The following is a 22,038-nucleotide window of genomic DNA, read 5'->3' as shown; positions in this document are numbered from 1 at the left end:
CAACACAAATGACATTCTACAATTACAGTAACAATAAAACCAGAAATTAAACCTAACTACCTAAAATTAAAATTTACTAAAAATTTCTAGAATTAAAAACAATTTTGAAATTTGGAATATCTAGAAAACAAGAATTCTACAGAATCAACTAAATTTTCAGAGAAAAATTTATGGTCCTGAAATGTCCATTTTAATAAATAACAGATAGGAAGACATTTTTAAAAACATGTATGGAAAGCAGAGAGTGGAAATCAATCCTGAGTATATCATCTGGGTCCAATTTTAATTTCTGTGTTTGTTTTTCTTTCTTTTTTTATTGGCTGAGTCTTGCCTTAGTTCCCTGATTAGGGACTAAACCCAAGCCACAGCAGTGAAAGCACCAAATCCTAATCACTGGACCACCAGGGAATTCCCATTTTTGAGTTTCTTATTCAAGCAGTTCTAACTATTTATAAGGATTCAGGACTCACTCTGAGCGATCTGCCAAAGAACAAAGATTTAAAAAATAAATAAAAAATTTTACTTTATTAAAAAAAAAAAAACTATCTTGCAGTTAAGCTGTAACTCTATTGGACTCTTTCATAAATCTACAATGTAGAATCTTAGTGATTTAATTATCCCTTACTTGAAACATTCTGTTAGTCTTCATCTCAGGATTTAACTCACTGTGGTAGCCAGCCTTCAACAGAGTCCCCAGTGATACCTGCCCTTATCTAATCCCCTCCCATTGGCTGTGGGCTGCACTTCGTCAAAAGGATAGAAAAAGGTGAAAGAGATGGTGTGTGATTCAGAGACCAAGCCATAAAGTGTATGGGGTGTTGATCACTCTGCACTGGGTTACTCACTCTGGAGAAGCCGACCGTTATCTGCTTGTGAGGACTCTCAGGCTGCCTATGGAGGGTCCCAAAGAGCAAGACAGCCTCCTGACAACAACCATGAGGGGGGGCTTGAAGCAGCCACTCCAGCCCCAGAACTCTGAGATGATCATTGCCTTGAGGCTGATGCCTTGCAGTCTTAGGACAACCACCCACCTCAGTTGCCCTTGCATTTCTGACCCATAGAAACTAGAGATAAATAAATAAATATCTGCTGTTTCAAGGTGCTAAATTTTAGGATGATTTGTTATGGAGCAACAGATAACACATTCACCAATGACCTCGAGCTGTGCTTAAAAAAAAAAAAAAAAAAGACTAAAAATAAGAACATGAAAGGATGGAATCACTGGAAAGGATGATGAAATAAATCATTAGCAGTGAAATAAACATCAGTGTTACACCATCCTTCAGTATTTCTATTCTGTTGTCCAAAATACCGGATTATCTTTCAAGAAGTGTTAATGGAAGTCTAGAGACACCATCCTTGTAATCTTTTTTTTTCCTATAAGCTTTTTTTGATCACAGTTGAAAATTCAGACCTTTTCATTTTTCTGTCCATAAAAGCAAAGAGAACAAAATCGACAGAGAGAGTCAGTTCAAAATTATTAAAATGAGGACTTCCCTGGTGGTCCAGTGGTTAAGAATCAGCCTTCCAACGCAGGGGACCTGAGTCCCATCCCTGGTCAGGGAGCTGAGATCCCATGTGCTACAGGGCAGCTAAACCCACACGGCACAGCAGTTGAGCCCACACGCCACAGCTAAGACCCGATGCAGCCGAAACAAATAAATGAAATAAAAAATGAAGAATCCGCCTTCCAATTCAGGGTATATGGGTTTGATCCCTGGTCTGGAAAGACCCCACATGCTGCAGAGCAACTAAGCCCATGGGCCACGACTACCGAGCCTGTATGCTCTAGGGCCCATGCATCCCAACAGGGTAAGTCACCGCAATGAGAAGTCGGCACATTGCAGTGAAGAGTGGCCTCTGCTCACCGCAACTAGAGAAAGCCTGCATGCAGCAATAGACCCAGCACAGCCAAGAAAAAGATGAAAGAAACAACTGATGCCTAACCTCTCATGACGGGTTAAAAAAATCTGACCTGAAAAAACTCTGAAATCTCACTCCCATTCACTACTTTCTCTCCTCTTTGACATTCCATCCAGTCTATGCTCTAAGCCCACCTAGACTTCAAAACACTGTGCCCGATACTGAAGACATGATGGAGAATGGGGTCTAGTGCCTTATCGCTAACAATGGAGGGAAGACAAACACATAATAAGGATAATATACAGTGACAAATAAGCAGAAAACAGAAGAGGGGAACTAACACAGACGGGGAACGCGTAAGAAGGCTGAGTAGCATCAGAGACAGGGGCATCACCTGGGCTAACGCAGGCCCTGAAACACACTGTCCTAATGCTCCAGTTTGTATGTTCTCTGACTGGAACACTTCAACCCAATTCACCCCTTGCCTAATCTTTCTATTCACCTTTTTAGACTTAGCACTTAGCTAAAGAACTTTAATTGAATAAAAATGACTTTAATCGAAGAATGAAATATAGGCAACTACACAGTTAAGTGTGAGGATTTATATTATTTTAAAAATACCCCTCCCAGGAATGCATCGATTTGGAAAAGATGTTTTTTGAAATTTGCTTTTCAAGGTAACATAGAAATATCCACCAAGAATCATAATGTCCATACTTTTTATTAAGAGTCACAGCACAGAAAGTTACCTTAAGGCTAAGACAGAAGAGAATCAAGCACTATATAAAAGAAGGTATTTACTAATGTTATCAAGACACCAAAGGTTACTGAACTAAAGGAACAGTGACATAGCATACAAACAATCTAACAGAATGTGTCAAAACATTAAAAATGTGATGTTAAGTGCGGATATGTACACCCACACACAGGCACAAAATACTGATGACAAACGTATCAAAATATAGATGAATATGGACCAAAAGTGTAAAATAAAGGCGAAATGGTTGTCTGAGGAGGCCCTACAAACAGGTGAGAAAAGAGAAGTGAAAGGCAAAGGAGAAAAGGAAAGATATACCCGTCTGAATGCAGAGTTCCAAAGAATAGCAACAAGAGATAAGAAAGCCCTCTTAAGTGATCAATGCAAAGAAACAGAGGAAAATAATGGAATGGGAAAAAAACTAGAGATCTCCTCAAGAAAATCAGAGATACCAAGGGAACATTACATGCAAAGATAGGTACAATAAAGGACAGAAACAGTATGGACCTAACAGAAGCAGAAAGCTGAGTGCCGAAGAACTGATGCTTTTGAACTGTGGTGTTGGAGAAGACTCTTGAGAGTCCCTTGGACTGCAAGGAGATCCAACCAGTCAATCCTAAAGGAAATCAGTCCTAAATATTCACTGGAAGGACTGATGCTAAAGCTCCAATACTTTGGCCACCTGATGTGAAGAACTGACTCACTGAAAAAGACCCTGATGCTGGGAAAGACTGAAGGCTGGAGGAGAAGGGGATGACAAAGGATGAGATGGTTGGATGAGATCACTGACTCGACGGATGTGAGTCTGAACAAGCTCCAGGAGTTTGTGATTGACAGGGAAACCTGGTGTGCTACAGTCCATGGGTCACAAAGAGTCAGACACTACTGAGTGACTGAACTAAACTGATCCTTACTGTATCACAAATCAAAAAGCAAGTCTGATTGTCTATAGTGATACAAAATTTCATCTCTGATTCTAAGGATATCTCTTTAAAAAATTTTATTTTTTAATTTATTTACTTATTTTTGGCTGCGTTGGGTCTCAGGGCTTAGTTGCCCTGTGGCATGAGGGATCTTAATTCCCTGACCAGGGGCTGAACCCATATCCCCTGCATTGGAAGGCGGATTCTTAACCACTGGACCACCAGGGAAGTCCCTTAAGGATCTCTTTATTGTAAAGGTGTGTTTTGCCTTCCACACCACCAACCAACAAGTATTTGCTGAAAAGATACTTTGACATCATGAGGATTCTAGAGGGGATACAGATCTACCTTATATCAAATAGTTTTGCATCAAAATGTCTTTAATATAGTTTTACATTAACTTTTTTACTTTTCAACATTTTAATTTTCAAACATATATTTGCCACAAACTATAAAATTCATATAAAAGTAAGATTCTCTTTTAAAATGATGGCAGACTTACTCCTTAATTGAAATGTGAGTACCTTCCTTCTTTTTGACTTTGTTTGAAACCCTGTAAGGAAAATAAAGGAATTTAGAAGAACAGAATACACATTTTATATAGAAGTAAACATTGTTTCACATATTTCATTAATTCTCTTTAATAAAATATCATCAGAAAATAAGTTTATAGCCTTCAAATGCACTTTTTAAAAAAAAAAAAAAAAAAAAGGTTTTTTTTTTTTGGATGTGGACCATTTTTAAAGACTTTATTGAAGTTGTTACAATATTGCTTCTGTTTTTGTTTTGCTCTTTGTGGCCCCTAGGCATGTGGAAACTTAGCTCTCCCACCAAGGATCAAACCTGCACCCCTTAATTGGAAGGAGAAGTCTTAACCATTGGACATCTGGGGAAGTCTCTGAAAGGTGCTTTAAAGTAAACAATTTCCTCAAGATGTCACGAAGTCTAAGATATACATACAATGTGTCATACTCATTTATTAAAACCATTAAAATGTTTTGGCATTAGACAGAGGCACTTTACAGGTGAAGAATGGAATGTTTGCCACTTTTCCTGGTCTCAAAGCACAGAGTCCTGCTCCTGGCTTCCGGCCTCGGTGTCTGCTACCTTCCCCCACACATACACTAACTTTCTAGTTCACTAATCTCTATCTTTGAGGCCATAAGATGTATTTAAAAGTGATTTTTTAGTAATAAGTACCAAAGTTAGAGCCTATGCTATGTTATTTTAATAATATTATCCTCATTTATTTGCATTGTTAGGATTTCTAGAAAAAGAAAAAGGTATAGGTTAAGAGCTAGACCCAAACCTCTGTTGCTCATATGGGAACAGGTTAGCAATGGAAAAGTTGTCAAACATGTATGCTTCTGTGGAGCAACAGTTAAGCACTGCAAGCTGAAGGCAACAGTCTCTAAAACACACGTAAAGCCACTGGAAAACATGACAATGAATAGTAGCTTCTTCTGTTTAATGGTAACAATTTCCAAGAGAAAAAAAATGCCAAGACCTAGGAAATGGGAATTTGTTTCTGAATATGAACCTACGTTTATATTTTAATTTATACAGATACACAAGTAATGCCTCTAAAAGTAAAGATCATTTTCTCTGGAACAAACTAATCATAGCTTAGTACTGAATTTGTGGCAAATATATCAGACAAGGCTCCTCTCCCAGGAACTGTTGCTTGAACTGTGGAAAGAAACAGAAATAGCTGCGGTCTGCTGATCAGGACCGGTGTTCAGTCTGCTGAGGACTTCCCTGGTGGTCTAGTTGTTGAGAATTCACCTTGCAATACAGGGACACAGGTTCAATCCCTGTTCTGGAAACTAAGATCTTCCATGGCAAGGAGCAACTAAGCCTGCGAGCTGCAGCTACTGAAGCCTGCACGCTATGGAGTGGGCAGGCTGCAATCACTGAGCCTACACACCGCAACTCGGAGAGTCTGTGCACCACAACGGAAGATCCTGCACGCTGCAGCTAAGACCCAACAAGCCAAATAAATAAATATTTAAAAAAAATAAACAACAAAGTCTATGGAAAATCTGCTAGGTTTTAACAACAGTTGAATCAAGTACATGAAATATGAATATTTGAGCACAGTTAACTCACTGTACTCACTTCAACTCTAACTTTCATCTATGTCATCTTTCAAATCAAATATATTCTAACACATTAGAACATCCCTACTTTTAAAAAATATGCTTATTTATTTGGCTGTACTGAGTCTTCATTGTGGCATGAGGGAGCTCAGCTGTGGTATGTGAATTCTTAATTGCCGTGTGGGGGATCTAGTTCCCCGACCAGGGATCAAACCTGGGCCCCCTGAACTGGGGGCATGGAGGTTAGCCACTAGACCACCAGCGAAGTCCCAGAACATCCATATTTGTAACTGCTCTTCAGAGTTATAAAAGATGAAAGCAATACGGTGTATAACTATTTTAAGGCTGTGGCAAAACAGACGTTTTCAAGTTGCACTCGTGGCAATACACATGAAAAGAATTGTGAAAAGTCAGTCAATAGTATCAAAAGTTATTAAAATGTTTTTTTAATTAAAAGTTTATACTTTTTGACCCAATAATGGTACTTCCAGATATCATACAAAACTTATCTGCAAGAAGCTTGCTAATGTTTAACATTTAGCAAATGATGAACTTATTCTGAACCAGACACTATTCCTGATTCTAGAGATTCAAGGGTTATAAGACAGACAAAGTCCCTGCTCCCATGGAGCTTACATTCTACTGGAGGGAGACAGTTAAACAGGTAACGAAAATCATACCAGAAACGGTAATTGCCACACAGAGAATCTAAGCGGGGTGATACAATAGAGAGGAAGGGTGGATCTCTTCTAGCTTAAATATTTCTAGGCAAGATGGAATTTCAGTTAAGATCTGAATAACAAGTCAGCAAGTAAACTGTAGGGTAACAGCTTTCCAAACTAAAGAATAATGAGTGCAAAGGTCCAGAAGAGGTATAAACCTGGACGTGAGCAAGAAGAGAGGCCAGGGTGGCAGGAGAATAGTTGAGTAAGAAGAGCAGGGAATAAACTGTGGGCAAAGAACCTGACAAGATATGGTGCATCATCTTTGCAAACCACAACGAGGGTTTTGGAGTTTAGCCTGTGACTGGAAGCTATCAGAGGGTATTAAAGAGAAAGACACGGTATGCTTTACATTTTAAAATATCGCTCTAGCTGCTGTATGCAGAATGGATTTGACAGAATGGGACGTGAGATTTCATAAGCAAAAAGAATACTTGGGATCTGGTGCAGTTAGGTGAGAGATGTTGTCTTATCCAGAATATATACAGAGCTATTACAGCTCATCAACCAAAAAGACAGGTAAGGGATTTGAACAGTTTTCCAAAAAGATATATACATATAAATGGCCAATAAGCACATGAAAAGATGCTCAACATCATCAGTCAATAGGGAAATACAAATGAAAACCATAATAAAGTATCACTTGACACCCACCAGAATGGCTATGATCCAACAAGGAGGCCACAATACATGCTGGTGAGGAAGTGGGGAAACAGGCCCCTCACACACTGCGTGAAGCTACACAGGATGATGCACTCAGAAAACAGCATCTAATGGTTCCACTAGAGCGGTCTTTTGAGCCAGCAATTCCATTCCTACGTCTATATCCAAGAAAATGGAAAACCGCTGTGTCCATACAAAATTTGTAGACAAATGTAGAGAACAGAATTATTCACTGTAGCCAAAAAGAGGAGACAACCCAAATGTCCATCACCTGATGAATGGGTACACACAGTGTCGTACCATCCACACAGTGGAGTGCCATTCAGCAGTGGCAGGAGCGTCAATACACGCTAAAGCAGAGGAACAGCAAGAAACACAGGTCAAGTGAAAGAAGCCAGGGGCAAAGAGCCGTGTATTGTACGATTTCATCTATATGAAAGGTTCAGAATAAGCAAATCCTTAGAAGGCAGATTAGCAGTTGCCAGGAGGTGGGTGCAGAGGAGATTACTAGTGACTATTACCTGGTATGGCTTTTTAAAATGCAAAATAAAAATATTCTGTAATTAGGTAGTGAGAGTGGTTGTACCTTTTGAATACAATTTAAAAACCAATTAATTGTACTTTTTAAGAGTGAATTATGGGACTTCCCTGATGGTCTAGTGGCTGACTCTGCACTCCCAGTGCAGGGAGTCTGGGTTCAATCCCTGGTCAGGGAACTAGATCCCACACGCCACAACCAAGATCGGAGATCCTGAGGGCCACAACTAAGACCCTGTGCAGCCAAAGCAGTGCATAAATATTTTAAATAATACATAAAATAGTGATTATGTCTCAGTTAAAAGAGACGATAGTATCCTGAATGGGTATAACAGCAGGGGAGTGAAAGCAAAGTGCACTGATTCAAGATCTGTATGGACATAAGTCAACAGAATTTTCTTACAAATTGGTTGAAGAAAGTGAAGGAAAGTGAGGAATCAATTAATGCTAATTCCATGCCTGTGCCTTGAGAGAGTGGTGCTGCTGGCGCACCAACGTCACTGCTTTCTGAGACGTCAGAGGCTGTGGGAACGGCAGTGTATGAGATGACTCTCGTCGTCCGGTGCTGGTGAGATGTGTTTGAGATGCACCTAACAGCCAGCTGGATAAACCAGTCTGATGTTCAGAACTAAACATCTGAGAATTTAACAGTACAAACATGGCATTTTAAGTCCTGGAGTAGATGAGGTCACCTAGTGAGTTTATAGCTCGAGAAGGGGGCTATATATATTGGGCATGAGGGATCTCACACAGATACTGGGTGGAGGAGGAAAAGCTGTCTACGGAGTCTAGAAGGAGCAGCCGAGAAGGAAGACTTAGGACTAGCAGACTACAACATGTTATTGAAGGCAGGAGAAAAAAGTGTAGTCAAATAGATCAAAACATTGCTGAGAAGTAAGAGATAAAGCAGAGAACTGAAAAACGGAGTCAGCAATCTGGAGGTAAAAATCTGAATACAGTGGGGAAGACAGAAGTCTACCCGATAGACCTGAAAAAACGAAACAAAGTAAGGAAGCAAAGAGGACAACTAGACGTAACTTTTTAAAGAAGTCTGTCTATAAAGGGGAGAAAGAAATGATGTGGTAACTAACTAGGGAAGTTAGAAAGAATATAGTTGAAGTAAACGGTCACTCAGTTTAGTGAAACTGGCCACCAAAGGACTGATGAATAAGAAAAGCAAATTTCGCTATTCTTCTGTGTGTGGCTGTGCTTTGTTGCATGCAGAATCTTAGTTTGCCAACTAGGGATCAAACCTTTGCTCCCTGCAGCTTTAAATAGCTATACTGTTCAAACTGAAGGTTTTGTGGCCACTGTGTTGTCAGACAGTAGTTAGTATTTTTTAGCAATAACATACTTTAAAATTAAGGTTTGCACACTGTTTTTAAGACATCATGCTATTATATACATTCTAGAATACAGTATAATGTAAACATAATTTTTGTATGTACTAGGAAACCAAAAGAGTCACATGCCTTGCTTCACTGAGGAATGCCTACAGTTTTTAACTCTAAGCATCTACCTAACGTAAGAAACCACTTTTTAGTTACAAGCAAAACAAAGTCACAAAACCACAAAGTGACCGTCAGGGAAGATGCTGAGTGATCACTTACCATGTAATAACCAGTATGATAACCACTCATGTACCAAGAGATTAACATACTTCCCAAAGCATCAGCATCATCCAGAGAATCTGGACATATGGGAGGTGGTGGGGGAATCATCTGGAAACAGAAAGATATACTTTAAAGTCAGTAGACAAAAATACAAAGTATGGAAATGTATTTCATGTACAGAATGCTCAATGTTAGTTGTATCTTTCCTGACATCCCATGTCATCTCTTGGTCAAATTTTTTTTTTTTTTAATCTGGGATTTGGAGAAAGCTAACCAGTAATGAATAACAAAAAAAGACCAATAAAATTAAACTGAACAAGAACCAAAAGACAACAGATCCTATAAAATATTTAAACATTTTGCTTTCATTAGACCTATTTATCTGTTCCATTATGAATCTACAGGTAAAAAACCAAGGATAGATACTTCTATGATTTTCCTCAAAGAACACCCACATAGCATTTCAAGTAAAGGTTCTGGCTAGAACATCTATACTGCCCCCACACCAACACAGTTTGCCAAAACAACTGTCTTTGTATTTCACCTATTACTGATATTTAAAAGTCTACCATTAGCTATCCACAGTCTACATGCCTTGAAAGGTAAAACACTGATCCCTAAGCATGGTGTCATTAAATCCTTCTAGACAGGAGCTACTTCCCTTAGAACGAGACACTTCTGCCAGGAAGGAAGCACGCACAGCAGGGCTCAGAGCCGGGTCCCTAAGAGGACTGAGTCTGGGCATTAAAAAGAAAAACCCGAAGGTTTAGCCTGAACTTTTACCCATCAGAACCTGGCCACAGGGATGGTATACAACGACATTTCCAAACTACCTGTGTTCTGGCTAAATCCCAAACTCTGTATGAAAGTACAGTTTAATCTGAATTCTTTTGCACTTACTGGTGGTCCAGCAGGAAATGGAGGCAGCCAGCGTGACAGGAAATGCGGTGGGGGTGGGGGTGGCGGCGGTGGGCCACTGAAGTTTAGACCTGACTATAAAGAGTATTTCAAAGGAAAATTTATTTACCAGTTTTAAAATGTAAAAAGCAAAAAAAAAAAAACAAAAACAACCCCAAAAACCCAAGGTCAAAAGATTCAAAATAGCTGCCCAGAATAACATCTATATTATTCATATCAAAAAGGTTAGATAGAATTTCACATACCAAATGCTGACATCATACAGATTCTTTTTTTTTTTGGCGGGGTGCGGGAGGAAGGGAAGGAGGGCCATGCTGTAGGGCATGTAGAATCTCAGCTCCCTTACAAGAGATCTAACCCTCACCCTCTGCATTGGAAACACAGTCTTAACTGCTGGACCGACAGGGAAGACCCTAGACTCACAAATTTAGATTTTTCTCACTTCCTTTCTATATAGACAGTCAGGAAGTAAAAGCAAAATAAGGAAAAATTTTCATTATCTAGTAAGCAAGAGATCAAATATTCAGCAAGACGTTTCAATCATGTAAGACTATCTCTCCCACAATTTCATAAACTAAACTGTATCATCTATTGGATGTCCTTTCAGTTACACATGCTAACTTAAGAGTATGTATTATAAAAATATATATTATAAACTATAAACCTCTTCCTTAACAAGGAAATCAGCTCCCTGAGACCAACAAAGCATTATATGTATATAAACTAAGAGGTCTGATCATTCTGAAAAACGTAATTTAATACAAATTTCAATAAGGAGCTCTCAACAGGAAATCCTAAGAAAAAGTTTTAATGTCATGCTTGATTAACAAAAATGTTTAGTATTATTATTGCTTGAAGAAATCAATGCTTTAACAAGACAACTGGATAGGGATTTGGATTCTATGACAAAGGTAAAAACCTTTTTTATTTGTTACTGATAACCAAAAAAACTATAAGTAAAAACAGTATTTACATTTTACTCTACAAAACAACCTGGGAGCTTCTTTGGATTTCACCTGTACCAGATGTAAATACTGGGTTCTCTTCCAATTTTTATATACCTTATACAAGTGCCATAAGGAACTAGACTACAACATCCAGCTGATGATAAAATATTTTCAAATTTAAGTTTGCTAAATTATTACTCTAACATGTATACTCAATAAAAATTGTTGGGAAAGGCATTACTGTCTTATTTCCTTTTCAGGGAATTCTTGGTACCTATTCACAACACGTGTAGAAAGCTACAGAAGCTTCATGAGGGAGAGCTCTGGTGGTCCCGGTGGCCCGGGTTCAAGCCCTCGTCAGGGAACTGAGATCCTGTGGACTGCATCCACAGCCAAAAAAACACCCCAACAGTTTAATGAGAAAAGCTACAATTCACTTAATGCAGGGGCTGAAGGTTCCAATACTGTTAACCACGTCCTGGGAAACCTTTCCTGGATTGAAGTTTACCTTTCCTGGTCCCAGGCCTGATCTTGGCATATGGGGTGGTGGAGGCAGAAAAGAGTTCCATGGAGCAGCTCTCGACCTGATGTTATTTGGTTTATTTAGAGGAGACCTGGAGGAGTTCTCACTTTCATCTGTTGAAATTTGACTTTCATTTTCATTCTTTTAAGAGAAAGAAATATACGTATTTTTGTTATAAAGGCATCATTGAGAAAAATTTAAAGCTTCAGTGGATCAAAGTTTCTCATCTAGTCTCTGCTTCTAAGAATTCTAATTTTTTTTATCCTTACCTCCTGAGCATTTTGCTCTATATTAGCTACTTCAGAGGTTGGAGAAAGTAGATCAGACAAATTTTGCTCCTCTCTATTTCCATATCCAGTGTAAACCACAACACAGGTTTCTCTCTTAAAATCAATTGAAGCGATAGTAGCTGGGTAAATGCACCCGTCTTCTGACCAAATGGCACAACAGTTATCACCAACTTTCCACTGTAAAAGAAACCAAAGACACAAACACATTTCTTAAAAAAAAGTAAACTGTAATCCTGTTTGAGTGGGGTGGAGTTGGGGGTGGAGGAGGGAGTCTCCAGTTAACTGTTCTGGGAGACAGAATGTTACAGAGAAAAAGATTTGGGGCCCAAAACACATAAATTTGAATTCTAATCGAAATACCACATAATTCCGTCATTTATATAATCATGGACAAGTTTCTTAATTACTCTGAGCTGTGTTTTCCTCATCTGTTAAGTGGTTGTAGTATAATCTGCCTCACACATGTGCTGTGACAAACAGAGAGGATGGGAAGCATGACAAGTGTCCAGTATCCTGGCCCAGCGCACAGCAAGTTCCCAATCACACATCAGCTCTCTTCCCCCTTCATAAAGTGAAAGTAAAGTTGCTCGGTCGTGTCTGACTCTTTGAGACCCCGTGGACTGTAGCCTACCAGGCTTCTCCGTCCATGGGATTTTCCAGGCAAGAATTCTGGAGTGGGTTGCGACTTCCTTCTCCAGGGGATCTTCCCGATTCAGGGATCTAACCTGGGTCTCCCGCATTGTGGGCAGACGCTTTAACCTCTGAGCCACCAGGGAAGAGTTTAGCTCCCCCTTGGTAAAGAGGACACTAAAGCTACTAGTGAGATGCCAAAATAATTAATTACCTTCTAGGTTGACTGTTTAAATAGGAGAAGCGACTCTACCCAGAATATGTAGTCCCTGGGTATTAACAGTTTTAGGATTTTGAAGGAAAAGGAGGACACGTCTCAGTTTTAGAAAAGTCAAACACTGCCAATTCAGTGTAACCCTCAGGTACCCCTCCCATGAAGCACCACCTTCCTCCCCGCTACCCCAACATACAGTAGACACTGTCCTGAATTTAGCATGTGTCATTCCCTCCTAATCCCTTATGGTTTTATTAACATGCATGTTCCTGAACAATAGAAAAGTTGAGGTGCTTCAGAAATTTTATGATTACATGTCAATGGAAAACACTGTACTAATCATTTAATTAAAGATATTTTATACTATTTAATAAGGACAGTAACAAGAAATGCTCAGAAGTTAAATCTTGTGGTTTTAAAATAACCTGCTTTGAAGGACTTGTGGTGTTCTTTCTTTGGCTTTTATTCTTAGCAGATTTTCTCTTAGGTGTGCCTTTTGGTTTTTCTGAGGCTTCGGAAATGTCACCGTTCTTCAGAGCGTGCTATGAAAATGTGAATAGAAATGTGTTACAGAGTGATATATTATTAAAAAGTCACAATGTAACTCAGCCACTACAAAGTGGCCTCCAGGCCCTACCACCTCAGAGAGGCTCTTTGTCACCATCCCACAGGCTACAGAAACTGCTCTTGAAGATATCATATACTGATCACCAGCTCTAAGGACCCTTTCGAGCAAGTCTCCCCACTCTCAGCCTCTCTGTCAATCATTTTTCTTGATAGTCACAGCATTTTTGATGACATAGCAATGCAGAGCCCTAATGCTTTTATTACTTCTCTCGTCAAGTTTTAAACTTGGGCATTCCCAATAAGAACTGCCATCTTTACCTGCTTATGATCATCTATTCCTGTTACTTCAATTATGCTTACTATGCTAACAAACTTCCAAAACTATTATCTAGTTCTGGCTTTTCTCCTTAGTTCAATATTTCTGACCACCAATTTCATATCTTCACATTAACCCCACCACTAAAAGGAAACTATCTCTTGCCCACATCAGTTCTTTTTCTTTACTCAGTCTACTTCCCCCTTCAATATCACCAACCCATCCCACATTCAGCCCTATTTTGATCTGCATTTCACGGCACTCTCTTGGTAACTCTGGCTGTCATACAAGTCAGACAGTCTAAATGTATGTGGGAAAGCATGTTACTGGTCAATTTAGAGTTCATCCATGTTATCAAGGATGACATGCAGATCTCCTCTTTCCTTCATACTACAGGAGTGACCAGGAAAGGAAGCAGACGCTACACTTGGTGCTCTGCAGGGGAGTGTATGCTGTGCCCAGACTACTGACGGGCCAGGCATGATGCTCAATGAGACTAAACACCTCCAACAGCAGAGAAAATGATCATATTGGACAACTGTGTAAAAGTCTTGTTTAGGTTGCAAAAATACAGGCTTCACCCTGCAAATGAACTGTGTCTTTCTTGACATTCATCACCATCAGGAACACTTGATACCTCATAGGATTTGGGGAGGATTAAATTAATTTAATGCATGTAAAGCACATGGAACAGTGCCAGGAACACTATAAACACCTGCAAATACTCGTTACTGCACTACGGCTATTTATCATCAATATTATTTCAATAAGGGTTTGTTAAATATTTTAAAAGTATAATTTAGACTGTCCTTCCACTAATCTGAAATAGAAGACCCCAAAAGTTTGATACAGTGTAAATATATTCAAAATAGTGTTTGAAAACTACTTAAATTGCCTCTGTTAAAGAGATGACATATGGTCAGGTTACCAACTTCTGAAGGAAGCTAATTAATTTATCTGTTATCCTTTAATCTTCAAAATTAGAACTGAATAATATGTACTGTAACACTTTGGTGTATGTTATCAATTTCTTCCCAAATGAGTATACATGAGGAAATAAGGAAAAGAATAAATAAACATTTCATACCTTAAATGAAGCCACAGCTTTATCATATGCTTTTATCAAAGCTGTATCATCCCAAACGTCAGAATCATCACTCTGGGAAAGGTAAAGAATAAAGATAACTCACGTTTGGTTGTGTTTCATCAAAAATGTGTGTGAGGAACAAGAGTTAATCCAGACATAATGTCACACTAAAAAGGGGTATTTTATAACCTAGATAAATCACAAGAAGCCCATTTGCTTAGAAATTATGTGACATTACCCCCAAAGCTAGACACAAGGAAATGTTCTAGGAGTGCCATGATGTAAATACTCTACAATGTAACTCTTATCCACCAACCATAAGTGGATCTGTTCAGGGGTAACCCAAGTTTCAGTCTTTTCTAAGAGCAGATGAAGGGGTTCAGTCTGGCAGAATGGGAAAACACCCGGCCATCAGCTCAGCTGTATGTAGACTCTGGGAAGGCCGTTCTAACCACTGACTCTGTGGTCCAAAGAATATTTTTTCTTTTTGACCTTACAATGTGTCTAGATTGTTCAAAAAAAGAATTCTCAAAATGTTTAAAGATACAAACCATTAAAAGTGATTTATCAATTAATTTTAATTTTAAAAGGCAGTGATATTAAATAATCAATACCTAAAATAATTAAGCTATTTCTTTTTATTTATATTTAATCCAATCCAAAAAGAAATATTTTTGAGCGCCCACCATGTACTAAGCACTTTTCACTGAGAGGTACATGAAATCATGTTCTCAGGAGAGATGGTCTAATCAGGGATATAAGACATATTGTCACACAAAACAAAAGAATGATATAAAACAAATACAATAAAATACTAAAATGTGAAGTCAAACAATAAGCGTTTTAATGCAAAAGTGGGAAGGAAAGGCTGAGGAAGAATTTTGCCATAAACTCCACTCCTGGCGTGGTGACCCACAATCAGGAGGAAACGCAAAAACCTGCATCTTCTTCCTGAGGAGGAAAAGGTCTGAACCCCAAATTAGGTATCCCAAGTTTTAAGACCAGTAACTGAGAGATGAGTCACCAAAACATCTAACTTAAAAAACAAAGTGGGACGTCCCTGGTGGTACGGTAGATAAGAATCCACCTGCCATGCAGGGGACACGGGTTCAATCCCTGCCCTGGGAAGACCCGACATGCCGTGGGGCAGCTAAGCCCGTGTGCCACAACTACTGAGCTTGCGCTCCAGAGCCCGGGAACCACAACTAGAGAAACCTGTGTGCCCCGAAAGTCCGTGCTCCACAACGAGAGGCCACTGCAACGAGAAGCCCATGCCCCTCAACCAGAGAGCAGCTCCTGTTCTCTGCAACTAGAGAGAGCCCTCGTGCAGCGACGAAGACCCAAATAAATTTTAATTTATTAAAAAGTCATTAATTAAAAATAAAACGGGTTACTATTAAAAAACAACAACAATAAAACAAGGGGTTTTTTATCTACAAGTCACACAAAGGAACAGAACTGAGGACTGGCTCTGAAAGGGTTCCCATGCTTGGAACCCCTCCTCCCCCATAATACCGGTGCGGAAGCAGCTGGCTGAGAGGTGCCCAGACTTTCTGTAAGAGGCTCATGTGCTTATCTTAAAGTGGTGGTCTGCAGGATACACATGCGTGCTAAGTCGCTTCAGTCGGGTCCCACTCTGTGTGACCCTATGGACTGTGGCCTGCCTGGCTCCTCTGCCCATGGGATTCTCCAGGCAAGAATACTGGAGTGGATGGCCATGCCCTCCTCCAGGGGATGTTCCTGACCCAAGGACGGAACCCAAGACTCTTACTTCTCCTGCACTGGCAGGCAGATTCTTTACCGAGAGCCCCACCTGGGAAGCCCAGGCATTTAATTTATCATCTGTCTGGTGACCGGCTAGGACACTGAGACCAGAGGCGAGGAACACCGTCTTTATGCTGTCTGCCTCACTCCAGCCTACAAGGGCCATCTTTGCCCTCTGCTGCTCTCCACAGCACCAGTTATCTCCCACAGGGGACGTATGCACATCTCATGGCCTAATAATTTACGTCTGGTGTACAGGTTTTTACAGCTGCAGCCCAGGGTGGGCACATGTTCTTGGGTCCCACAGGACCAACAGTCAAAGAAATGGTCCTTGGCAGGCTACTGCCCCCAGGGGACTGCACCAATAACAGACTGAAACACACCCCAGTCTTTCTGTGAAATAGGCCCATTGCTTGTCCAGAAAATTAGGCTTGAGGAGAAGGCTTCTAGTTTGGTGCATATCAGGGATCTATGGAGATGCTCAGAGGCTGCCAGATGCAACATTTTCACCCTCTCTGTCTGGCTCAAGCTCACTGTACTCTCTGAATGAAGCTTAATGTAACATGTGACATCAAAGGCACAATGTGGAGGGGAATAAAAATGCATAGCTCTAGAACCAATTCAAATTCAACTCATTATCAACTTAAAATAGATGACTATAAATATAAGTTATTATATGTAAGACTCGTAACCACAAAGCAAAAAGCAAAATCTATAGGAAATACTCAAAAGATAAAGACAAAAACATCTAAGCATACCATTAGATAAAATGATCAAACCACAAAGGGAGAGGAAATAAGGAGACAGAAGAACTATGAGACCTCCAGAAGTTTAACAAAATGGCAGTAAGAAACCTACATAACAATTACTTAAAATGGAAATGAACAAAATTCTCCAATCAAAAGACAGCCTGGTTGAATGGATTAAAAAAAAACACAAAACACCTATATGCTACCTACAGGGGACTCACTTCAGTGTTTACATTATTTTAGGTATCACTTATAATAAAGTAAGGAGGAATGTGTATGTCCAAAGACACAGAAGGCCAACAGGTACATGGAAAGATGCTCAACATCACCAATCATTCAGTTCAGTTCAGTCGCTCAGTCGTGTCTGACTCTTTACAACCCCATGAATCGCAGCACGCCAGGCCTCCCTGTCCATCACCAACTCCCAGAGTTCACTCAAACTCATTTCCATTGAGTTGGTGATGCCATCCAGCCATCTCATCCTCTGTCATCACCTTCTCCTCCTGCCCCTAATCTCTCCCAGCATCAGAGTCTTTTCCAATGAGTCAACTCTTGACATGAGGTGGCCAAAGTACTGGAGTTTCAGCTTTAGCATCAGTCCTTCCAAAGAACACCCAGGACTGATCTCCTTTAGGATGGACTGGTTGGATCTCCTTGCAGTCCAAGGGACTCTCAAGAGTCTTCTCCAACACCACAGTTCAAAAGCATCAATTCTTCAGCACTCAGCTTTCTTCACAGTCCAACTCTCACATCCATACATGACCACCGGAAAAACCACAGCCTTGACTAGATGGACCTTTGTTGGCAAAATAATGTCTCTGATTCTTAATATGCTATCTAGGTTGGTCATAACTTTCCTTCCAAGGAGTAAGCGTCTTTGAATTTCATGGCTGCAATCACCATCTACAGTGATTTTGGAGCTCAAAAAAATAAAGTCTGCCACTGTTTCCACTGTTTCCCCATCTATTTCCCATGAAGTGATGGGACCAGATGCCATGATCTTTGTTTTCTGAATGTTGAGCTTTAAGCCAACTTTTTCACTCTCCTGTTTCATCAAGAGGCTTTTTAGTTCCTCTTCACTTTCTGCCATAAGGGTGGTGTCATCTGCATATCTGAGGCTATTGATATTTCTCCCGGCAATCTTGATTCCACTCTGTGCTTCTTCCAGCCCAGCATTTCTCATGATGTACTCTGCATATAAGTTAAATAAGCAGGGTGACAATATACAGCCTTGACGTACTCCTTTTCCTATTTGGAACCAGTCTGTTGTTCCATGTCCAGTTCTAACTGTTACTTCCTGACCTGCATATAGGTTTCTCAAGTGGCAGGTCAGGTGGTCTGGTATTCCCATCTCTTTCAGAATTTTCCACAGTTTATTGTGATCCACACAGTCAAAGGCTTTGGCATAGTCAATAAAGCAGATGTTTTTCTGGAACCCTCTTGCTTTTTCCTGATCCAGCGGATGTTGGCAATTTGATCTCTGGTTCCTCTGCCTTTTCTAAAACCAGCCTGAACATCATTAGGTAAGTGCAAATCAAAACCACAATGATACATCACCTCACACCTGCTAGAATGGCTATTATGAAAAAGGCAATAACTGGTGGGAAGGAGGCTTAAAGGGAGGGGCTATATGTATACTTGTGGCTGATTCACTTTGTTGTACATCAGAAATCAACACAACATTGTAAAGTAATTATCCTCCGATTAAAAATAAATTTGAAAAAATAAAATAAAATATATACACATTAAAAAAAAGATAACAAGTGTTGATGAGGATGGAGACATAAGGGACAATAGTACACTCCTGGTGGGCATGTAAACCGGCACAGCCACTGCGGAAAATAGTATGAAGTTTCCTCAAAAAACAGAACTACCACATGATCCAGCTGATTCCACTAATGGAATCTATCCACAGAAAACAAAAACACTAACTTGAAAAGGTACATGCACCCCTCCCCACATTCACTGCATTATCACTTACAAAAGACAAGAGATGGAAATAAGCGAAGTGTCCAACAATGGGAGAATGGAAACAAAATGCATACAGGTTTTGCCCACCACCTGAAAAACCTGAAAGTGGGATATTCCTATGAAATCTTTTATAAATGGAGACAGAATAAAGCAAAGAATCAATGACGTTAGAATATAACCTGCTAATGGATTCAAAAAAAATCAGGATAAAGCACAGATGCTCACAGGCACAGTTCAAAGCTACGCTGGCTTGATGCTGAGTTAGCTCCAGGGGAAGGAGCCTGGTGGTGCCACTCTCGCTGCTTGGGTGGCATGCGGCCTCTATCATGCCTTGCTGCAAAACAAAACAGTGTTATCTTTACTTTTCACTTTTTTTTTTTTTTTCATAAAAGTGAAAATCCTCTCTGGATTTCTTTCAGTTAATGAAAACACATATTAATGTAGGTCTTTTATGAAACCAAAGTGGCAGAAAGTCAACTTAAAAAAGCAGGGGATACCTGTTCATATACAATAGAATATTATTCAGCCATAAGAAAGAATGAAATCTTGTCATTTGGAGACTACATGAATGGTCCCTGAGGGCATTACACTAAATGAAATGAGAAAGACAGATACATACCATGTGATCTTACTTTTATGTGGAATTTAGAAACAAAAACAAAACAACCAAACGACAATAAAAAGCCCAACCTCAAAGACTCAAAGAACAGACTGGCAGTTTCCAGGAACAGGGGTGGAGGGGTTGAAAAGGGCACCGGGAGTCAAAATGTACCAACTTCGAGTTATGAAGTCAGTCAGTCATGGGCTGTAACGTGCAGCATGCTAACTACAGTTAATAACACTGCACTACACGCTGCAAAATGCAAAACTCAGAATCTCAACACCAGGAAAAAACAATTGTAACCAAGTATGGTGACAGAAATAACAAAAGATATACCCATTTGAATGCAGAGTTCCAAAGAACAGCAAGGATATAAGAAAGTCTTCCCCAGTGATTAATGCAAAGAAATAGAGGAAAACAATAGAATGAGAAAGACTACAGATCTCTTCAACAAAATTAGACATACCAAGGGAACATTTCATGCAAAGATGGGCTCAATAAAGGACAGAAATGGTATGGACCTAACAGAAGCAGAAGATATTAAGAAGAGGTGGCAAAAATACACAGAAGAACTCTACAAAAAAGATCTTCATGACCTAGATAATCACGATGATGTGATCACTTATCTAGACCCAGACATCCTGGAATGCAAAGTCAAGTGGGCCTTAGGAAGCATCACTACGTACAAAACTAGTGGAGGAGATGGAATTCCAGTTGAGCTATTTCAAATCCTAAAAGATGATGCTGTGAAAGTGCTGCACTCAATATGCCAGCAGATTTGGAAAACTCAGCAGTGCACACAGGACTGGAAAAGGTCAGTTTTCATTCCAATCCCAAAGAAGTATTAGTTGCTCAGTCGTGTTCAACTTTTTGTGACCCCGTGGACTACAGCCCGCCAGGCTCCTCTGTCCATGGGATTCTCTAGGTAAAAATATTGGAGTGGGTTGTCATTTCCTCCTCCAGGGGACCTTCCCAGCTGTACATAAAGGAGACTTCATTAATGTGCATTAGAGGACACCCCAGGTTAACCTGTTATAGAAAACTGTCGCTTGAGTCTTTAAATTCTATACCAATTCTATACCTCTGGTTGGCCAATTGTTTGTTTGTTTATTTAGATTTTAAGGTGAATGACCTGGGGCTATTTGTTTACATCAACCTGACTGCAAATCCCAAAGAAAGGCAATGCCAAAGAATCTTCAAAGTACCACACAATTGCACTCACCTCACATGCTAGCAAGTAATGCTCAAAATTCTCCAAGCCAGGTTTTGACAGTACATGAACCATGAACTTCCAGATGTTCACGCTGGATTTAGAAGAGGCAGGGAAACCAGAGATTAAATTGCCAACATCCACTGGATCATCGAAAAAGCAAGAGAGTTCCAGAAAAACATCTATTTCTGCTTTATTGACTACACCAAAGCCTTTGACTGTGTCAATCACAATAAACTGTGGAAAATTCTGAAAGAGATGGGAATACCAGACCACCTGACCTGCCTCCTGAGAAATCTGTATGCAGGTCACGAAGGAACAGTTAGAACTGGACATGAAACAACAGACTGGTTCCAAATAAGCAAACGAGTATATCAAGGCTGTATATTGTCACCCTGCTTATTTAACTTATATGCAGAGTACATCATGTGAAATGCCAGGCTGGATGAAGCACAAGGTGGACTCAAGACTGCTGGGAGAAATATTAATAACCTCAGATACACAGATGACACCACACTTATGGCAGAAAGTGAAGAGGAACTAAAAAGCTTCTTGATGAAAGTGAAAGAGGAGAGTGAAAAAGTTGGCTTAAAACTCAACATTCAAAAAACTTAAGACCATGACATCCAGCCCATCATTTCATGGCAAATAGATGGGGAAACAGTGTAACAGTGACAGACTTTATATTTTGGGGCTCCAAAATCACTGCAGATGGTGAGTGCAGCCATAAAATTAAAAGAGGCTTGCTCCTTGGAAGAAAAGCTATGACCAACCTAGACAGCATATTTAAAAACAGAGACATTACTTTACCAACAAAGGTCCGTCTAGTCAAACCTATGGTTTTTCCAGTTGTCATGTATGGATGTGAGAGTTGGACTATAAAGAAAGCTGAGTGCTGAAGAATTGATACTTTTGAACTGTGGTGTTGGAGAAGACTATTGAAAGTCCCTTGGACTGCAAGGAGATCCAACCAGTCAATCCTAAAGGATATCAGTCCTGAATATTCATTGGAAGGACTGATGATGCTAAAGCTAAAACTCCAATACTTTGGCCACCTGATGTGAAGAACTGACT

The 22,038-nt window shown here is 39.9% G+C and overlaps 1 protein-coding gene across 1 annotated transcript in view; it reads right to left on the bottom strand.

Moving 5' to 3' along the window:
- Nucleotides 1-3,936: 3,936 nt before the first annotated feature.
- Nucleotides 3,937-22,038, bottom strand: part of SMN2 (survival of motor neuron 2, centromeric) — a gene marked incomplete at its 5' end in the record, with an annotated part of 31,924 nt that continues 13,822 nt past the window's right edge. Inside the window, 7 exon segments of the mRNA NM_175701.1 lie at nucleotides 3,937-4,096; nucleotides 9,175-9,285; nucleotides 10,078-10,170; nucleotides 11,551-11,706; nucleotides 11,835-12,032; nucleotides 13,125-13,241; nucleotides 14,670-14,741. Coding sequence (NP_783632.1) covers nucleotides 4,049-4,096; nucleotides 9,175-9,285; nucleotides 10,078-10,170; nucleotides 11,551-11,706; nucleotides 11,835-12,032; nucleotides 13,125-13,241; nucleotides 14,670-14,741 — 795 coding nt within the window. The 3' untranslated portion in view covers nucleotides 3,937-4,048.

This window comes from Bos taurus, chromosome 20 (genome assembly GCF_002263795.3).
Source record: "Bos taurus isolate L1 Dominette 01449 registration number 42190680 breed Hereford chromosome 20, ARS-UCD2.0, whole genome shotgun sequence".
NCBI classification, from domain to species: Eukaryota; Metazoa; Chordata; class Mammalia; order Artiodactyla; family Bovidae; genus Bos; species Bos taurus.
The sequence above is the reverse complement of the archived record's forward strand: the minus strand, read 5'-3'. Positions and strand labels throughout refer to the sequence as shown.